The sequence below is a fragment of the Hesperophylax consimilis genome, chromosome 8 (genome assembly GCF_061612785.1).
Source record: "Hesperophylax consimilis isolate HC1 chromosome 8, BYU_Hcon_1.0, whole genome shotgun sequence".
Lineage (NCBI taxonomy): Eukaryota > Metazoa > Arthropoda > Insecta > Trichoptera > Limnephilidae > Hesperophylax > Hesperophylax consimilis.
The window spans coordinates 21,536,634-21,558,645 of record NC_142843.1 but is presented as its reverse complement, the minus strand read 5'-3'; the positions used below and the strand labels follow the sequence as shown (position 1 = coordinate 21,558,645).

Sequence of the window (22,012 nt, the reverse complement as noted above, 5' to 3'; positions counted from 1 at the left end):
AAAAAATATACCACAAAATTTGTTGAGATTTTTATAGCAGTCCAATTGAAAATAGATACCGTCAATTCTGTTTTTGCTGAAAACAAGGTCAACAAAATGTTATGGAAATATCTGTTCTTATGAGAATTCTCCGATTTTTCAACACAATGTAGTGAGATTTTTATCACGGTATTTCACGGTTGGGAAATCTCGTTTTATCAGTTAATCGAAAAATATATTTAATTCTTATACCAAGTTCACCAAACCGTTCAAGTGAGAGCGCTGCACTGGCTTGATCAGCACCAGCATTTAAATTTACCAAGGAAAATGTAATATTTTGAGTTGTTCATAAAGCAAAAAATATACACACCCATTCATTGTTCATTATAAACTATTTAATATTTAGGTAATTGACATTTGTGCATGGGCGAGAAATGAAAGTAAATAGTGTGTTTATGTATTTTATTCACAGTATGGATAAATTAACAATAATTTTATAAAAATTATTAGAGGAAACATTAATTGTTTATCTTAACATTAATTACTAAATAATTCGACAGATAATTCCTTACTTGAACTTTACTTGAATTACATACATATTAGTATTACATACTTGAGATAATTATGGATTACAAAAATGCTAGATACATGGAATTTTCATACCGTACAGGATTAATTAAGTTATAATAATATTAGCTTTTTGCAAGCCAAAATTTATAATGGATACAATGATTGCCATCATCATTAAAGTCCCAAAGACTACCAAGAGGATGCCACCAAGAACAATGACTCCCGATGCTATAATTGTTCCTGAAATAAAATAATGAAATGTAAATACATATAGCTACAATGATAATCCAATGTCTGCTGATTATAATACAGGTACCTACTCTCCTTACTTAATGACCTACCTATTTAATGATCACCCGTACTTACAACCAGCTCTCCAGTGCGGAGATAAACTGAACTGGTCAAATAAAAAAAAATTACAAAAATTACAAAAAATAATAATAAAAAAAATACATGATGAAGTCCAATACTAAAATGTTAACAAGTGTTAGTAAGGACGGGTTGTTTCGGAGAATTTGAACAATTCATCAAATTTCAACGTTCATTTTCGGGTTCTGTGAAAGTCCTATTCAAGAAAGACTTATTCAAGTTCTGTTTTTATATCATTGTAGGCTAGTTGCTTGACAAAACTGAAATAAAAACAGAACTTGAAAAAATCATTCACAGAACTTGATAATGAACTTTGAAATTTGATGAATTGTTCAAATTCTCCGAAACAACCCGCCCTAAGTGTTTTATGAATAAACTTTAGCTTGAATATTTTTTGTTAAATCATTTTTATAGTTTTTTCTGATTGTAATTTTAAGTTCTGTAATTTGTTTGTTCATCTCTATTCAGAATAAACAAAAACTATTGAGCTCCTCCATTATCAAGCAATTCGTTTAACAGACCAGTCGCTGGAACGAACCTATATACTTTTTAAGTTCAAAATCGGTTGGATAAAATTTAGGAAGTGGTTCTTCAACCATTCCTTTATATTCTTCACAAAATTAAGAAAATTTCATTAACAACTGGTTTTAATATAATCCTGTTATATTAAACTAACAAAGCTATCGTTTCATTTTACTTGGTATGATTTTCGTTGTTACAGTACGAATTGTAATATTGTATATATAAATATTTTGTGTCTTACCTTCCAGTATTACAAATCCCATGAAAGTTACAGACGAAGAAACAAATGCAAAAACAATCAATACAAATAGAGGAATGCCAACGAGCATAATGAATGCACAAAGAGGGAGTGCGATCATTGGATTCTTGGTCAGGAAATCAAATGCATTTTCAATTTTCTTAAATACATTGAAATCATGCAGCATTTTCATCACACTGTCGTATATTCTCTGGGCTGAAAAAAACAAATAAATAAGTAGGTAAGAAAACGTAAGATCATAAAGTCATTTGTAACTGCACAAATCCTTCCAGAATAGGACATTATAGTGAAACACTAATAAAAGCTCAATTGTTAAAAATAATATTTGTTACTTTTGTGCTAAATTTAGAACAATCTGGTTTCTTTGCATAAGAACTAGTTTACAGTGAGAAGTTTAACTTCAAGAAAAAGAGATGAATACGATGCTTGATTTTATGAAGAGTTTCAAGAGTTCAATGTTGATTCAAATTCATTCTACAGACGTTTTGACCACAGATGGATACTCTTTACTTTCCACATAAATTTAATTAAGGCGGTGCACTACGTTGTGTAATATTTTGAATCGAGGCGCCATCAATAACACTCCTTACGTAGATGGCGATAAGGCTTAAATTCCCGCTTAACACCATCCAGCTGTTTTGATTTAGGCGAGAAAAAAACATGGCCAAAAAGTGCCTTTTTATTTTATTTTGTGGATGTTTAGTCATAAATATTTAAATGTTTTCCGATCATTTTATAAATAACTTAATTTGCCACATTATACAATAAAACCATAACCGAAAATGGGTTCGTAAGTAGGAAATTTTGAACTTTAAAGCAGTTTTCATAGGCCTTATAAATTATTTTTTTCTGGGCTTATAAAAAGACTTATGTAAAAAATACTCGATTATTTCAAAGGCCAAGATGTATTATACTTGTGGTATTTATTTAAAGCATCTGAAACATTTCTAGATGACCAAATTTTCAAACCAAAAACACATGATTTTGCATTGCTACATAGTGCATCGCCTTAATGTTTGTATTTAGAAACAGTTCCCCATTTACCTATTTTTTTTTGCCCTGTTATTAAGTTTTTGATGAGTCCTGTGGCTGAAGTTTCATTTTCGGCTTCTGTAGTTTCATTTTTAATTTTTTCTGCTATTGTAGTACGATCTGGATTCTGTAAAAGAGAAACCCTTCAAATAAATTTGGCAGAAAGAAGATTTCTTTATATAATTAATATAAAGTCGACTCTGATTCAACTTACCAAGTTTGGGAGTACTTTCATTATGCAGCTGATTAATGAACTAATTTTGAAAATTCAATTGACTCGAAGAAAATTGATAAAGTTTGGATCAGCTAAACAAATGTCAATGGACTGAATATGTTTTTATATAACTCCAACAAGATTCTTCTTATTGTAGGTAGAACAAAAATTTACACTATAATGTAACACTATTTTTAGCTATACAGCAATGGCGTCAGTGGATTATTATGAATGGCGTGCATTGCTCTATGACAGGTAAGCTGGGTGGTTTTCAAGTTTGGGTATGAATAAAATTATGCAATGATTATTCTTTTGCTGATTGCTGTGGCTAACTGAATAATTTGCTTTGCTGCAAGTTTATACAAGTTTGGTGGCGTTATTGCAGGAAATCGTTTTTTGTGTTGTGAAATATGTCTTATACATTACTGCAAAATTGACAGCCAACCCTTTGACCGGCCTGACTATTGACAGGCAACACAATTAATTGTTCGGCCACAGGCAATTTATAAACACTTTGAGAATATTATTTATTTAAAAACACTTTAAAAAAACAACTGTTTCAGTCACAAGAAATGGAAAATAATGCGTTTTGATAGCTATTTCATTGAACATACAAATAATTTGACGTCTTTTGTTCAAGCCATGTTTTGACATAAGTAGGTTTTTAGTATAGTTTTGAACTCCGCTGAACGCTCAATACGCAAAAAAGTGTAAATAACACTTGGTTCCAACTTAATTACTACAAGAAATAATTATTTGTCGTGGGAGATGGTAAAAGATGCATCAAAGTTCTATTTTTTCTCAATCAATGTTATGTTTGAAGGTTAGGAAATATGCATAAATTATTAGTAACCCAAACTAACACCCTAAAAACCTATTTAGTACATGTTTACTTAAACCCGCAACTTAAATAGTTGTCTCCATTAGATATTTAAGTTTAATTTTCCATTGTTTTTTTAAAGACCCTTTGCATGCAGCGGAATTCGACAAGTTAACATTTTTTTCTTAATAAAACCCAAACCAAGAACCTATTCTCATTAGAATTGAAAGAGTTTTTTAAATAATTTATGCAAATTAACCATTATTATTAACCTTTACTACACCTGTCAGATTCCGCGTAAAATCAGCGTGGCAAAAATGACATTGATTTTCGGAGACAATGTTGAAGATAGGTACCTGCTTTATTATTTCTCTAGTTAGACCATGAACCTAAAAAGCCCAATTAAACAGATTTCTTTTTGGAATAAACATATGAGGGGGTAGTAAATAAAAGATGAAGTATTTGTTATACCTTTATTTAACATAGTTTTCAAGAAAAGATTATTTATCATGTTCTTGATATTCATCTAAAAATAATTTACAAATGCTTTTCTTACAACCATTTCCACTATTAACATGATTCATTTTCTAAAATCTGTAACAAAGATCCCATTAAAAAAAAATCCCTGCAGAAAAACTGCACAAAAGAAAATTTCTAACAAATTAGAAAATAAACCAACTCAATACGCATTACTCAAGCATTAGACAAAAAAATCTTTACCCAAAAACAAAGATCAGTAATTCTATGACAGCCTCAAAGACTATAAAAGCCTAAAGAATTCCAAAAGACAGAATCAGCTGGAAAACTTATCTTAAATCAAATAAGATATGACCCAGCTAATAATTTTTTCAAGCTCAAAAAAACCATTTTGACAACATTTTAAGTCCTCTCGGACCAAATAAAAGATTGCAAAATATTTGTGAAAACACATAAAAAGCACAATAATAAATAATTTTTAAATAAATACAAATACCATATTTACAATATACCTAAACTACCTTCCTATAAACTGATCCAAGTAGACAGAGTTTTACATTATTTGTGTTATTTTATCGCATTCGATTGAAACTGGAAAAAATACAACTGAAAATTATTATTAAATAATGAAAATTAGATAGATTTGTGCTGACAAAGATACAATATAATTATTATCACTGCTTGTCAAAAAAATACTTTTAATGAAGGAATTATAAATGAAAATAAGGAACCTAATAATTGTATGCTTTGATCATAAAAGTGTCTCTCAAATAAACACACCAGAGATCCCCAGTTCAGGACTGGATCAAACTTGCCAAACATTTCCTGTTCATATTTATAAATAAATACTCTTTTGAGCCAAAGTTTGGTAGGTAAGAATTCCATTAATCGTTCACTTTTAAAAATCATTAATTAATTGTTGGCAATCCAATCCAGCCCTGCACTTCAGTCTTTGGCTCTCAATGGAGTTAGGGGTTTACAAGTCAATGAATATTCATTTCACAAAAATAATAACACTCCATTAGTGTATGTGAAACCCATTACATATTTTTAAATTTTTTACAAAGAGGTAACAATCAACTTTCAAAATTATATGAAGACCTTATAAATTATTAGAGTATAATATTAATACAAAGTAAGACATTATAACAGTTCTCCAAGATTAAAATATTTGACGAACACAACATCGTCAAAAAATAAACATACATTATATTATTTAGCACGAGTATGTAGTATGCCGATTTTATACCAAAATACTGTATAAAATATACGGCTGATATGCGAATGTAATGAACAACAATCAATATCCACTCGAGCGATTGGTTGTAATTACAGGGTGTTAAGGGACTTATTTTAACTAGTGATTCCCTGACATTGTTTGGAGTAAAAAATGTAAATCAAGTTTTGGAATCCGGTGATTTTTTTTTCAGCTAAAAACATAAATCAGTCGGTATTGAACAGTCAGGATCGGCTTGAGGTGTTAATCAGTTGCTAGGCTGAGTGACCAGTGATGAAATGTGAAAGAATTTATTTTTTGGTTATTTTTTAAGAAAAAAAAACATCAAAAATGTCAGTGGATTCCAAAATCTGATTTACATTTTTTTTTAATTTTAGGAATCACTGGTTAAATAAGTCAAGTACGTTCCTTAACACCCTGTATATATACATTTACCATATTATTTAATTAATATCATTCTTCAAAATATTATTATGGAAACATATGAACTGCTTACTGCGGTTTAAAGCCAACTAGATTTCGCTGTTTTTATTTTTAGGTTCTATAAATTTGATTCGTAAACTTGCCATAATATGCTAAAAATCGCTTGAGTGGATATATAGTATCTTAATAAAGATACGATACAATAATAAAAATATTGTTTTTGTAGGTTAGGGTTTCACACACGTCTGGAAAGGTTGATTTATGCCTGAACTAGGAAGACGACATAATATTGATATGCATAAATTGAAATGAATTTGTTGGTAAATATAACATACTGATGTCATTACGCTCCATTAATTACAATTTATTTTCAGTAAAATCTTATTTTAAGCACCCATTGAATGTTTGACATTGTTTCTTTAGACCAACTATTAATAAATAATCAAGAAATTTTTGGACAGGATAGTGACATCATTATTTATACACGTTGACAAATCATTACAATCAATACACATTTAATGATGTTTACAAGGAAATGTTTACTATTTTAATAATATACACATAATTGCACACAAAACGTTTCTCACTGAAATCATTTAATTAAAATGCGCATAATAAAGCTGATTTTATAACTTAAACTGAAATTATACTACAAATATAAGTCTATTAATAAACCACTCCTATTTGTTTGTTGTGTCCCTAATCTGTTCTAATTATTTAACAGAAAACTAATTTATTTACATTATTTTATAGAATTATTATCACCCCAGCTTAGTTTGCTATTTGTAACTAATGAAGTAATATAAAAAAAATTTCAACAATAATACAAAACTAGACATTTACACACAAAACAACGTTAGTAGAGTAAAATGCTAAACATAAACACGAAAATAGTTACCAAATACTTCGCTCGATTTGCGTTTTGTTAAATTGAATTAACATCGTTTTGGCTTTTGGAGCACCATAATAATTAATATTATTTGAATAAGCTGTGTTATAAGTTGCCAATATTGTACCTAATATAATATTTTCAATGCAAAAATAAATCCTTCACAACCGGGTTCATCATTAAATGCATTTGGCGGCAATAATGACAAAGATAATGGAACATATGACACGTCAATCTCGGGCTTAACGAAAATAATACTGAAAATAATGATTGACTGCCCAACAGTGTAAAGAATAATGTACATATGGGGGAAGTTCAAACTATGGAAATGTCCAATTTTGTATCACAATCTATCTCTAGTAATCTACAGTAAGCCGCCTTTCCTGCCAAACAGCAGGGAACTAAGGGTGCCCAAGGTGGAGAATGGTTGGGCAGTGTGCTTCTCTGGCTTGTTCACAGATCCCAGATCAGGGCGGGTGGTGGTGACGGTGCCCAGGTCCTGGCGGGGGCGCGGGCGGCGTTTGGAGCGCTCAAGCTGCGCCCTCAGCACTCCTCCTCCCGGCTGGGCTGGGACTCCGAGCACTCCAGCCACGGCCACCGTCTCCGCAGCATGTTCCACTACATCGGACAGGACACGTTGCATGCCCCCCTGGTGCAGGGCGTGCTTGAGACAGGTGAGCTGGGCCATGGGGCTCTGTTGGCCTCTGCGAGAGAACAGTGTTCCTGTGGCCTGGAGAGCCAGCGGAGACGTACCCATAGTTCCCACCCCGTCCAGTCCTATCCTCTCTACTTGGTCTAAGATGTGAAGGTTGCCTAGAGCCATGCGGTCCTGCTGGGAGAGAGTGCTTCTCTTGGATTGGACTGGATGCGGGGAGAAGGTTCTACGCAAGATTTCCGCGCCGCTGCTGATGAGGGAGCTGAGGGGAGGAAGAGGATTGGAGGAATGCGCCCGCTCCGCAGAAGGTGAATTAGGCGGGGAGCTGGAAGGAGATCCCAGCTGCGGGCTGTTGCAGGGGGTGGCGGTGGGCGACCACACGGCGGTGGGGGTGGCAGAGCAGGAGGGTGTGACGGCCTTGATGCCCCTCTCGTTGAGTATGTTGGCCAGTCCCATGTTGGTGGAGTAGGTGCAGGTAGAGTTGCGACGGGAAAGGCCAGCGCGCGGGGTCTGGGTGGGAGAGTGAGGCCGGGTGCTGCAAGCGCTGGGGGCCGCACTGCCGCGGGCACTGCCCCACAGGCTGCCCGCTTCACTGCCCGCCATACTGCCGGCCATGCTGCCCATCCGGCTTCCCGCCATGCTGCCTGCCATACTGCCATCGTCTGGATGCATCACCATGCTGAATACAACATCAACATTAATATTAGTCATAGAATAAGCAAATTAATAAAATAAATCAGAAACAATCACAAAATGAAAAGAGTCAATTAGATTGAATGAGTGAGTGAACAAGACGGACCTGTTGGTATAGGTATAGGTGAATGAGGAGCTGTTATCAAAGCGCTTCCTCGGGTAGTCATCATCCTCCTCCACATCGTTGAGGCTGTACATCTGCACCCCAAGGTCACCCGCTCCTCGACCGCCTCTGAGTTGAATGCCGGGTCGATCTTCCAGTAGGCCTGAAGAAAAATAACAATAATATGATTAGCTGCATCAATCATTTAATTAAATAAAATGCAATAAGAGCCATAAACTAAGTATTTCGACATGTTCCTTCATGGTGAAGTACCCCAGGACAGGGCTAGTTAAAGCGATGAAACTCTGACTCCAACAGGACAAGCGGAAGAAAATGAGATGATAAATAACTTATCGAAATGATCTGGTGTTACCTGACATGGTGGGAGTGGCAAGCTGCGCCCACTGGTGCAGCGTGTGCGACCCCTCCATAGGCTTGACAATTTGCAGGCGGTCGGGCAGGCGCCAGGAGGCCCCCGTGCGCCCACTGCCGCTCACCATGCCAGTGGACATGATGCTGTCGGGGGTGCGCAGGCCGAACGGGAGACTACTGACGGGGGAGCTTCTACCACCTGAACAAAAAAGTCAAAAGTTGAAAAGGTGAATAAGGTACATAGAGGCTAAATTCGTAAAACAGTGTCAAAATATGGTTAAGACAAGAGAGTGATGAGACAAATGAGTAGGCAAAATATACATGACACACATAATATACAGGGTGTCCGGGGGTTTAGTGCGCTAACTTTGGGCGGTGATTCTACATGATGGTAGAAGTAAAAAAGATAAATAACTTTTTCCAAATTTCAATGTTTATTTTCACAAACAAAAATACTTATCCATAGAAGAATATTTATTCTCCCATACAAACAGTTTAATTTCAAACCTAAAAACTACCTTAAAACCTTGGAATTTCTAAAAAGTTATTTATCTATTTTACTTGTACTATATCATGTAGAATCACCCCCCAGAAGTTAGCGCACTTTAACCACGGACACCCTTTATAACCCAAGAGAGGATAAATGCATGCTGATATTAGTCCTCTTTTAGCTTACAATACTGGAGGATACATCTGGTGAAAGTCAGGGTTATACCCTAAAAATAAAATTGACCGAGACATTCTTGTATCAAGAATTTTTTTAGGAAAAAAAGAACTGGAAAAAAGTTTTGAAATCTAAATGGCAGTCTGTTATAGGCCACCTGCTGAGCGCCCTCTTGTAACCTGTTTTCTGCTGCATATATCGTTTACGAGAAAGAGGGATTCGTTACAACAGAGCCATCAGTGGTGTACATATCTCTACATTAGGGAGTATGGCTACTACCCGTGGCCCTATCCTACCGACCTTCTATCGAGTGTGCTCGGAATGAACCATTTATGGGTCAGAAGGGATGTACATATTGCTACACATTTCTTCAGATTGATTTGTGGATGGTTTGAAAACTCAGCTATCATGGAGTGCATTCACCCAGCCTGCAGGACTAAGTTGCCGATGGTTATGCCTGTAAGGGGAGCAATCTTACTGTTGAACAGAGTCAATTCGGATATGGACATATTTAGCATCAATGAAGCTATTACTTTATATTTATGTAATTCTCCTTTATTCAAATTATCAATTTTGAAATGCCTTTAAAATAATAAATTGAATTGAATATAACTGACTGACAGTTTTAGAGGTGGAAGAAAGAATATTTACCATCATAATCGTAGGGATTGTAATGTTGTCCGGATGAAAGTTTAGCCCTTCTGGCCATGATCTCTGATGGTGATAGTTTCCTTAGGGCCGCCTCCAGGTCTGCTGCTCCCGGCACTCCGGGGACTCCGATGTTGGGACCTCCCCTGAACAAATTATGGGAAAATATTAGATTTGTACCAAATTTTAAAATAGAGAAATTTCAAAAACACCATAAATTCAATTACTCAAGTACAAATTCATTGAAACATTGTTTTGATAAATATTTACTCATAATTACTAATTTATTCATGTGTGAAATAAAATTTGTGTGAAAAATCTAGGTGTGTCACTTTATGCGGCTAATTTATTAGAAATACAGTGTCATGTTTCCTCAGGGGCAGTATTATAGTTGTTGATTAAAAACTAATTAATCTGTCTGACAGTTGAGGAGGAAGATAGGAGACACTCCTCAAATATTAATTACATTATGCACAGTGGTAGAAAACCGGGCATAATTATGCATGTAAGATTATTAACTAGAATGAAGAGGGAAATAACTAGTTATGTATATGTAATCAGAACTAGTAATAATAATATTATGTACCATACTTGACTATGTATATATATTGGCCGTATGCCGTGGCGTGTAATCCATACAAGCTGAAAAGCTGTGCCTACCCCTAAGGAAAATGAACCATAAGAAATCATAGAAAATTATAAAAGGTGATAAATTTCTGATAAAGATGAATTTTTTCAATGAATTTGGTAAGGAACTTGTACGCTCAGTTATCGAGTTGGCCATAGCAATCAGAGGAGTATGATAATAAAATGACCATTTTCATCTCTAAATAGTATAAAATAAAGTCTCTATCCGCGTCTGTCTATTTGTGCGCTTAGTTATAATAGTTATATTATATTAGAGTAAAGTGACTTCAGTTAGTTACAAAACTCTGAATATGAATTAGTGAAGATAAACTAACGGGTAAATGTCTTCTCTGTCGTGGTCCCCGTAGCTGCTGGTGACGGAGTTGTTGTCCATGGCGGAATCAGAGCTGCTGCAGATGCTCATCCTCGGGCCAGAGCTGGGACCGGGCCAGGCGGCCTGGGTGCCGGCCCAGCCGCCGCCCGACCAGGCGCTGGGCACGGGCCCGGCTGTGCTGCCCGTGGTGCCGCAGGTGGCGCCCCGTCCCGCCTTCTCCAGGCCCTGGGCCGAGGAGCGGGTGGCACATTTCACGGTCTCAAACACTTTCTTGAAGGGCTGCCTGTGAATAGAAATAACACGGTTAGTGGGGATGTGTGGAAGAGAGACAGGAGATAGTTTGGTGCATACACGGACGGGAAGATTGTTATTGGTGATTGGCGAGATTTCGAGAAGTCTTTGGGGCCGATCCCTTGCATTTGAAGTGTCGAACTTTTACATTCATTCTTTCTTTGGATATTACATCTACTAGGCTAGTTAAAGAAAAAATAAAATTGTCACAGTATCAAGTATGATATTGTCTTTAACTGTTGACTTTAAAATGTAAATGTAGAATTGAAGTTTCTTGTCGGAAATTGTTAAAGAGTGGTAGTCTACTGAAGACATTGCACAAACTGACACATTTTGGGCAAAGTGCAATGGATAGAACACTGATCGCAACTAGAGATTATAATTATTAAATACACGGTTTTCGGAAATCAGTGGTACAAGCAGGGAAACTGGCGAATTTACATCACACGGAAAACTCAAATAAAACTTTCCTTTTTCGACTTGAGCATTATTTAAATAATTTTTTTTTTTTTTTTTTTCAAATTTGGTTAAAAAAATTCCCACTTTGGACTCGATTTACTCGAAAATGAAAATTAAAATAAATACAAAAAAAATTATAAGCAATAATTATTAGCCTGAAACACAAAAATAAATTGAAAAAATCTTCCGAGAAAAAATAAATGCCGCCAACGGGAATTGAACCCGCGCACCCTTCTGATTACCGGTCAGGTGCACTAAGCCTCTGTGCTACGTCATCTTATTTTTAACTGCCAAATAATTCAATAAATACTGCTATTTTATTCAACAATTATTCAACGATTTTTTCACAAGAAAACAACCAATTATTTGTAATTCTTTGTGCTTTGCATAAAAAACACTGTCTTGTAATCATAAGATTATCTTTAATAATTTTTTTTTTTAAAGTTATTCTATATAACGACTCGACGGTTTCCCTACTTATACCACTAGTTTCCGAATACCGTGTATACAAAATAAGCTATTTCATTTGACTGTATAACAGGGGTAGGAAACTGCTTTATCCATGGTGATGATTATAAACAATAATTGTCATTCATTGTTGTTTGTGCAAATCAAAATTTACGTTGAAAATGACGTCTCTCAATAAACCAAAAAATTTTCACTCACTCTCGACCCCCGATGCCAGAGTCCATACTCAGATCCGAGTACAAACTGGACTCGAGTTCCGATTGCAACGAATCATGCTGGTGAAGCCCGGCCGCCATGGCGACGTGCGGCATCAGAGACCCGGCTAGGGACCTGGACGCCAGCGAGGGCGCAGGCCGACCCAGCGAGGCTAGCGGCGCAGGCCGGGTCCTGGCGACACGGGCTTGCTCCTGGGCCTCGCGCAGGAGGGCCAACACTTCCGCATAGCGCTCCTTGAACTCTACCAGCTCCGCCGCTAGACTGTTTTGGTTGTCGCGCGTTATCTCCAGCAGGGCGATGGCCTGCTCGTGCTCCACTGTCACCTACAAAAAAAGAATGACAATTAGTTAGTTTCAAAAATTTTATGCATTTATGTGGGTAAAAAAAAGGTTTGAGGTCTCTAAAGGGTTCTAGTGTGGGGTGGATGAAACAAGAAACCAAAATAAGTGAAATATAATGTCCAATCAAATGTGAATGCCGTTTTGATCTGTTATTCTTGACTCTTTCAGACAATGTGTTTGCAAGTAATTATCAAGTAATTTAAAACTGTTTTATGTTCACATCGTATGGCAAACCTCAGTTAAAGCCAATCCCAACCTAAATTTTTTTGGTGAAAATCGAGGGATTCAAATTACGGGTTAACTAATATTAATTATCTATGATTTTGAACTGCAATGCAAAATTTCAACATCTTTCAAAAATACCACAATGTTATTAATAATAAGAGTTTATTCCAGGTCAACTCCACTGTGAAGTTATGTCTGATGTCACAATAATAATTTTATTGTGGATAAAGAAAAGGGAATACTGCATGTTAATGACACTTATGACCGAGATAGAACGATTAAAACCAATTTAGAAATTAATTTAGCAATCATAATACCTGGTGCAGTTTCTGTTCTGTGGCCTGCAATCTCGCTGCTGTAGAGTCGAGGAGGTCTTTCTGCATTTGGTACTCTTCTTTGGTTCTAGCGAGCTCATCTCCCATTCCATAAACCTCCATACTGGCACTTGCTGTGAACAAAAGGTAACCAATGTTAATAAAAAATTAGAAAACATTACAAGACATTTTTGAAAGAAGGTTATATTTTCGTCGACATTTGATGCAGTGTCAGAACTTAGTAATCAGTCCTTATAATAGAAGTAGTCCATTATTGTGTTGAAGACGATCCAGATTGGTGAATGCTGACACGTCAAAGCAAGTATGGTCTGACAGGGTGCAGTTTTATATGAAAACACACTGCAAGGCCACCTTGTTTCGCCATATCAAATTTTCTGATAATCCTTGGCACTTTTTCTAGGCTGCTTTCATCTTTGCACTTACCCTGAATTGATTGCATTTGCATCAATCTGGAAACTGTACTTTTTTATTATTCTTCACACTAGTTTATATAATAAATAGTGCAGTAACCTGGAAACTGGTTATTTATTATAATTGAATTCATCTTTATTCTAGTCCTACAGTATTAACCTCAACACTGATTCTCATTAAACTTGTTGCTGGTTCTTCTAGGTCCATTTAAACTTGTAACATAAAGGATTGATAACATGGTGTGTGACTCCTTCTATTCCATTCATATCTATGGTTTCGGTCTGTGGCACCTCCAGTACTTATTTAATGGACAATTGTGAATGGTCAAATTGCTAACACTCCGTGGTTGCCAAACCTGCGAACTAGGACAGAGCCTGGGAAGGCGAATCTGCAGAAGTACTTATTTTTGTATGCCAGTCGAGAGCACTGGTCGACCTCTGGACTGTCGCACAACGGATCCTATAATAACTCGCAAATTACACCATCATTACCTGGAGATTGGAGACTTGATTCTTGGAGAATTTGTAATCGGAAATCATGTTCCTATCCTGGACACTCCTGGGATGGAGCCATGGATAACTTGGCCACTATCTCGCTGGATGTCACCCTATTTGTTTGAAATTCAGCCTAATTTCATTGCTGCCAGCCGTGCTGCTCATCAACTACTCTCCAGCCAGTATCACACCATATTTTATTATCCTAAGAAAGCCCATTTGCCAGACAGCAATTTTAGTTCTTAAATTATAACATTCTTTCTTTTGTAAAGAACCCCATCCGTTTTCAGAGCACTAGTGAAGAATTCTTCATTTCAATATACTTTATTTGTTGCCAAATTAATCTCGTGGTAACAACCTGTGAACTGGTCCTTCTCTACTGCTGGTAGTTATTGATAGCATTTAACTTGGCAAGGGTCATTATTGACTTCATTAAACATGTAGCTGGTAATCTTCTAGGTCGATTTAAACAGTGAACTGGTCCTTCTCAACTGCTGGTAGTTATTGGATGCATTGGTCATGCGTTGGTCTTTCTTGATGGCACTTATCAAAGTAAAACACATTACTTATGTTCTGCAATCGACGAGAACATATCAACCTTACAGTGTAATGGAATACTAGTGTTTAGTGCAAGAATTTTTTTTTTGCAGTTTTCCTACTTTTAATTATTCTTATAGCAAAATACAACAGTAAGTGGTTTGACTTCGAAATAATTTCTATTTTCCACCCAAGCTTGTGCGCTCATCCAATGCAATTATTTCATAATGACAAAAAAAATTGCATAATGTTTACAGGCTGATTTTTAAGGAAAAAAAACCTGAACGCTGATTACAATCAATTTTTCAAAGTCACTTCTGATTGATTTGCTTCAATGGATTTGAACTTAAGAATTATTACATAGTTTGCCAAGGATAGTAAGATAATATATTTTATTGCCGACTGGTCAAGAGTTGCAAATAATGTGAACAATTTTATGAGATTCATCAAAGTCAAAGCAATAATGTCTTCTTAGAATTAATAATAAGGCAGAATATGAAAGATTTTTATACCTATAATAAATTTAAAGAATAAAGATTTACCTAGTTACTTTAGAAGTTAGATATATATCATCACAGACTTTTCTGTAGGCCTTTTAAAGATTTACAATTACCTAGTACATTATCTCATAAGGTTTAGCCAGCGTTAGCAATGTAAGACTTGATTATAAAACATCGACTTTTCTCTACTTTCTATACATATGTATTATATGTAGAAAGACCTTTCGGAAGAAATTCTCTAGACGATAGTGAAAACCCTATCAAAATCCGTTGTGTAGTCCAGATAGACGTGAATAGCGAATTTATTTTATACTATTTAGAGATTTTCTAAGATGCCTTATTATGTTTACATTAATTCAGAAAACTGATATTCAAAAATATACACAGGTGAAATATCATATATACGCTCTATAAATGTACACAGGTGAAATATCACATATACGCACTATAAAAATACTATTATTATTGACTACAAATTTAATATTTATTAAATATGAAAATCACTGTCCGAAAGTCAAAGGTTTTCACTGACATTGGAAACACTAATAAGTATACTAAATATGTACTGAATTCAAGAGATTATTCTACTTTAACCTTCTGTGAACTGCTAAGTATGACAAATCAGTATTTTACAATGCAGCTGCTGCACCAACAACACATCAACTTTCAATTATATATAATTCAAAATATTTCAGACGTAGAAAATCAGTAATTAAGAACCAGTTCAACATGTTATCAAATATGACAAATTAGCCCATCATTATATATAGAGTACTGAACACAGTTGGCGCTAACAAAAAATTGTCCAAAGAAGTGAAGCTAGCTGTCCACAATGGAGTGCTGGTGCCTACCCTGATGTATGGCAGTGAGGCATGGAACGGGCAGAGGAAGGATGAATGTATACTGAATGCTGTATAAATGCGATCCCTGAGGCGTATGTGTGGAAAACCATATATAAATGTGGAGATCCGCAAAGAATGCAAGCCGATATAAGTGTAATGAGTAAGATAAAGAAAGGGACGTGAGTTTGTATGAAGTAAAGTGAATGAGGCAAGAAGTGTATGCCAAGACCGAATTATTTGGCAGTCTGTCCTCTCTGCTTACCCCTAAGGGGAAATGGCGTGATGGTTAGTTAGTTAGTTAAGCCCATCATTATATGTAATCAAATACCAAAATGAGCTTTCAGGGCATTGCCATAATATTATGTAGTTAAATACCAACATTATCATCATGTGATGATACCGACGGTGGCGTGCAGTTCATTAAAGCTGAAAAGTTATGCATACCTCAAATCTTAAATACCAACAGTGTCTTCACATACCGACAGTGGCGTACAGTTCATAAAGACTGAAAAGTCCTACCCTACCCTTGGTCATAGAACAATGCACGCCATTGCATACCCACATACAAGACAGTAGGTATATCGATAAAATTACATAATTATCGAAAGGAAACTCGATATAACACAAAAACAGAACACAATAAAATAGTAGGTTAGGTTAGTTTAGGTTGCTTGGTTTTTCGTTATCTATCTTTACTTTTCATAAATGTTCCATTTTGTCACAGAATCTTACAAAAAATAACAAACATTGCATCAATTTAAACAAATACTTTTATCAGGTGGTCGAACATTAAATCAAAACAACAAAAAATAAAGCAAGTATAGTACAGGTAGGTGTGCTCACCGAGTTGTGCAGAGACGTCGCGCACGAGTCGGGCCTCGCGCTCCTCCACGGCGTCCGTGTCGTACATGAGGCGGTCGGCCTGCGCGCGCAGCGACCGGTTCTCGTCCTCCAGTCCGCCGATGCGGCGCCGCATAACCTCCAGCGAGACGGCCCCTCGCACCACCCCATGGTCCACACCCGAGTCGTCCACCTCGTTAGTCAGTACCTGACAACAATCAGACATTAAACTTACTTGTTGTATTTTAATTGTAAAGCCATTCTTCACCAATTTCTTCTTCTTTCGTATGCTGGGAAGGTCAGAGGGAAACATCTGTGAGTCAGTGAGTCCTGAGGACCTCCTCAATACTGCCGGAAAATGAATGCAGCCAATTGTTGGACACATGTTCGGTGGTCTGCACCGCAATGCAACGTACATCACGTGGGCATAATGGCTGTGGGAAAACCCTATCCTATTGCTAGAAAACCAGAGTTTACGAGGCAAGAACCCAGGATGTCTCTCAGTGGGGTTAGGTATGAGATGGGAATTCCTGACATTTCTCAAAACAAGTATCCAATAATAATATTTTTTGTATCTATGTTATTTTACAGCAGGAGCGTGCAGTCTATAGAGGCTGGAGAGTGGATGTCCCAAAAAAAAAGAGGGAAAATAGATTCTGTAATGAAGAAGTGATGGCAATTTGTCAGTTTAACCTTTTTCTTTAAATTTTCGAATGACCATTTTCTTCTTTTTTTTCTTTGGAAATGCACTATTTTAGAACCCCCTTTGCAATAGAATTTAACCCTTCCTCTACCAGTCATTTTAAAAAGACATGAACTCTTTTTTTAACATACTAACCCTATTTAATTTGAATATTATTCATTAAAATTTTAATTTTATTTGCTTTAATTTGATTGAATTTTATTTGATTATGTTTTAGTATAAAAAATCATATGCATTCTGGCCGAATTCTGGAAAGTATAGCAGAGCAGTGACATTTTTGTCAATAGAATCAATGTAATTAAAATATATATAACACGGCATAATACCCCAAAAATAAATCACTATAAAGTATTTATATGATATAAGTATTATATATTCCTTAAGTATTGTTGCTGGCGCATTTTTTATAAACAACTTTTTTATTTTACACTAACCCCACACAGGAAGCTCTGAGGAAAATATTTTCCCTCAGGGCCTGTAACATCTTACTACCAGAATATAATTTTTTCATTTATTAAAAATAAGGAAATGATAATTACTTTCAGAATTCACAGTCATTATTATTCAGACCGTTTGGAATCCTTGATGTAAACAAACTGCCGTGGTCGAACTTTCGGAAATTTGGTTCAAAAAAAGTTTACAAAAACTGGTAGCAAACAATATTTTCTAGATATCTTGCATTAAGATAGTGATGGGATGACTAACAAAGTTTATTACACATTTCATCATTAATAAGAAATATAATATTTAGAAGTAAATTATCAATAAAGTTACATAAATACGTGGCCGTGCATTGTTATCCGTATCATTGGCGTCGGTTTCAAGAGATAACAGTAAAAATATTATCTTCTCTTCAGAAAAGTTTTTTCACCTTATTCTTTGTTCATAAATCATTGCATATTAAAATATGAAGAAAATACCATTAAAGACATTCTTAGCGTATATGGTTATAAAATATCCCAATATATTGACAAAAATATTTATGACACATCAATGCAACATTATCGCATCTCGATAAATAATTCGCCATTTAAATTTACTCAGAATGTCACAGATAAAGAAATCAGATAGAAAATTCTACATTCAATTAAAAGAAAAACACAAATAATGAGGACAGAAATGATTGATGCATAGATACTTTTGTTATTCTGCAAGATAACCTTTTTGATAAAAATTGCTATCTTTCATGGATAAAGCATAATGTATTTACATAACTTTAAAGCATAGTTGTTAAGTCTCCCGCTTTTATACAAATAATTTAATCACTTCAAATTCTTAAATATTGAAAACCACTCTTTTCATGTCAGTGGTTAACAAATAATAATATTCGTCATTTCTCTGCAAAACTACAGTTTTTCACTGCCATATCCGTTAGAAAATTTGACTTTGGTGTTTTGTTATGATGGAAGATGTCAACTTTAAAAGGTAAACAAACATAACGGCTCACACATACATACATTAGATTAAGAGGAAGCTACAAGCCAAACATGTGTATATTCTTGGTATACCATATATTGTAGGTAATAGTCATTAAAATCGCTTGACAAACGGAGACTAGAAACGTTCGATTTCAAGCAAAAAAACTGGTTTTTATTTATTTTGTAAATAATTTTATAAGAAAGCAAAAAAATTAATCAAGTGAAACTCTCACAGATAATCTTAGCTATAATACTGTATTTTTAAAAAGTTGTTTCCTTTATGCGTTCATGCATTGCTATTGAAAAAATATTTTTTTTAGTAGTTTTAAATTTATATTTTTTATTGAGTAATTTATTTTTTTATTTGTATTCTAATCAAGTGAAACGATAGGAAAACCTTCAATTTATCTAACGCATATTTTTTGGTATTCATAATGTACACCAATTCGTTATAAAGATTAATCAAAATAGTGATTTAGCATTAAGCTTCGCCTTAAGTATAAAAGTAATGTGGTTCAGCATTTAGGCCTAGTTGTCCGAGTCATATTTGGCATTGCCTTCAAATCAGCAATCAGAGCCATTTTGAGATTTTTTGACATTTGCCACGGAATTTTTAATTAACAGTCCCACTTAATAGCCAATTCTCGGCCCGTCAGCGTTTGATCAAAATTGAAGTTGAGTTGTTTCATCAAAATTAAAAAATTACGGTCTTCAAAATACCTAGAACCTTAGGTAAGAACATCCACAGTGTGGCCAGGTGTGACCCCAAAAAAAAAGAATTCCGAAATTGTTTTATTGATTGAATGGTTAATACCATATTCAAGAAAAAAGAAAATTTATTTAAAAAAAACTCTCATAACATCATTAACAAAATGCAGTAACTTAATTTTGAACCATATTTATATTTTATAATGTTACCACATCTTGTATTATAACTCTATGATATTACTTTTTACTCCTACACCAAACTCAAGAGCTTCTCTTCATTAATGTAGAAATACTAAAAAAACAAAATTTTCACTATTTTGTTCTTAAGCCATTCACTATGTATCATTGTAAAAATATTATAAATTAAAATGGTTTATTTGTTATGTATTTTAAAAGAATAAATTGCGAAAATACTTTTTCGAAATAAAAAAAAATATATTAAAATGTGTATGTACCTGAATCAGTTCAGTTTTCTTGATGACGTCATGAGCCAGCTGAGTGATTTCGTCCTTGGCGGCCTTCAGCTCCGCCTCTAGAGAGTTGACGCTGGCCTCGAGCTTGTTGTTGTGTGTCAGGAGCTCTTTGCCGATGCGGGCTGTCAGCTCTAGGTCCTTTTCTTTCTGCAAAATGACAAACAAACAAACAATTAGTCAAACAATTGACAATCTTACAATCTGCATCAACATTTGCCTACGCCCAGCAGCATAGATAATAAAAATAACAGAGACATGGCGAGGAAGGGTGCCGACTGACACCGAGCTACGATCAAACAGCATGGATTATCAAAATAATTTTGCAATGAAAGATATACATAGATGTTACCGACAATAATACAGATAAGGTATGTTGACGACACCTTTTGTATGTGCGGTAAACTATTTTATTTATGTTGACGGTCCTTGATTCTTTATCTATGCCCAGGAGGGCAACAGTTATTGCAGGCTATCAGGCTCAGGCTAATTTGAGGGACGGGGGGAGGGCCTCATGACTATCTCTTATAATAATCATTTAGGACAACTAATATGTATACAAGAAATGATAAAATTTCATTGTTATTAAACAACAAAAATTCGTTGAAGAAACTATATAGATCAGGTGAGCGTATGATACAATAAATTGACTTTATGCATTCAAATACAAATTTATTTTAATATATTAGACAAATTATTTTAAAGGTTTATTTTAATTCAAGTTTGAATGTAATCGTGCACACCGGTAGTATCTTTAGTATGCGTCAAACTGGTTCAAACTTGTTTGGAAGAACCACCCACAGTCCCTCTTACCCTGAAGTAGTCCTAAGGTACAGTACTACACAAGCAAGAATCTCTTTATTCTGATTCATCTTTCTTTAAAAATATGAAAGCTGCGTACATAAGTACCGAAAAACCACTAGTTACCAATACTTCCCAACCTTCCTCTACATCATCTCCTTCCTTCCCCCACTCGATCTACTGGTGCTCGACAGCGGGAAAGGTAGATCTATCTTTTTACGCCAGTTCTACTTTAACAGAGGTGCAACTCCGGTGCAAAGATATTGCGTTAAGTATTACTCGGGCGTCCACAACTTCTTCTACCCTTCAAACCACTCTCTAAACATTCCTGGCACTAATAAGAACAAACTTTGAAATATTCAGCAAAATCGTTGACTACTTTTCGAGTTTTGCGAGCACAAACATACTCAGGGTGAATTTTTATGGATTTAGATATTGTATAACAATCTTTTTAGAAAAGTCTCAAATATTCTTTTATAGCTGGGGGTAACCGGATAACTCATCAAAATGACAATTCAACACATCTTTAAAAAGTAATAGTAAGTCATGTAAAGTAATAAAACAAAAAATAGGTTAAAAAAGGTTACATAGGTTAGGTTTATAAATTAGTTTTCTTTTTCATTACTTTTAATGACTTTATATCACCTTTTAAAGATGTGTTAAATTGTCATTTTGATGAGTTATCATGGAACCATTTCCAATCAAACAATAGCATTTACTTGCCTTTAAATTATTGACACAATCTTCATTTAAACACTTTTTCAAATAAATAATATAGAAAAGGTTTTTCGAATTAAAGACCCTCAGATCCAATTCTTCATAATTATAATGAATTTTAAAACAGATTCAAGGAGATTCCCCAGTTTTAAAAGTGCTAATAAGGTAAAAGGAAGAAATAAATATCTATAATAATTATAGTTTTGATAAAATCAATATTAAAAGAAAAACATGATAAAATTACATAGGATTAATTTATTAGAGGTGGTCCCATAATTAATAATGCAGAATAATTAAATTGAAGCATTCTTCATTACTTATCAAGAAATGATTAAATTTATCTAGTGTC

The 22,012-nt window shown here is 34.9% G+C and overlaps 2 protein-coding genes across 8 annotated transcripts in view; both read right to left on the bottom strand.

Annotated features, from left to right (window-relative positions):
- Nucleotides 1–858: 858 nt before the first annotated feature.
- LOC149421723 (uncharacterized) lies at nt 859–3,109 on the bottom strand. Its single transcript, XM_089634506.1, has 4 exons — nt 2,946–3,109; nt 2,744–2,858; nt 1,682–1,894; nt 859–946 (listed from the first exon to the last, which is right to left on the bottom strand). Exons 1-4 carry the CDS (start codon nt 2,964–2,966, stop codon nt 912–914), a joined length of 384 nt encoding a protein of 127 aa, XP_089490632.1. The 5' UTR covers nt 2,967–3,109; the 3' UTR covers nt 859–911.
- A 1,168-nt stretch (nt 3,110–4,277) lies between these two features.
- milt (trafficking kinesin-binding protein milt) overlaps nt 4,278–22,012 on the bottom strand; it is a 137,251-nt gene continuing 119,516 nt past the window's right edge. For all 7 annotated transcript variants that reach the window (XM_089635034.1, XM_089635031.1, XM_089635033.1 and 4 more), the window contains 9 exons: nt 20,131–20,295; nt 16,850–17,054; nt 13,205–13,335; nt 12,304–12,644; nt 10,889–11,170; nt 9,930–10,072; nt 8,616–8,813; nt 8,246–8,405; nt 4,278–8,125 (listed from right to left, as the gene is read on the bottom strand). In XM_089635034.1, the coding sequence (XP_089491160.1) occupies nt 7,156–8,125; nt 8,246–8,405; nt 8,616–8,813; nt 9,930–10,072; nt 10,889–11,170; nt 12,304–12,644; nt 13,205–13,335; nt 16,850–17,054; nt 20,131–20,295 (2,595 nt within the window). In that variant the 3' untranslated portion in view covers nt 4,278–7,155. The remainder of the gene's footprint in view (nt 8,126–8,245; nt 8,406–8,615; nt 8,814–9,929; nt 10,073–10,888; nt 11,171–12,303; nt 12,645–13,204; nt 13,336–16,849; nt 17,055–20,130; nt 20,296–22,012) is intronic.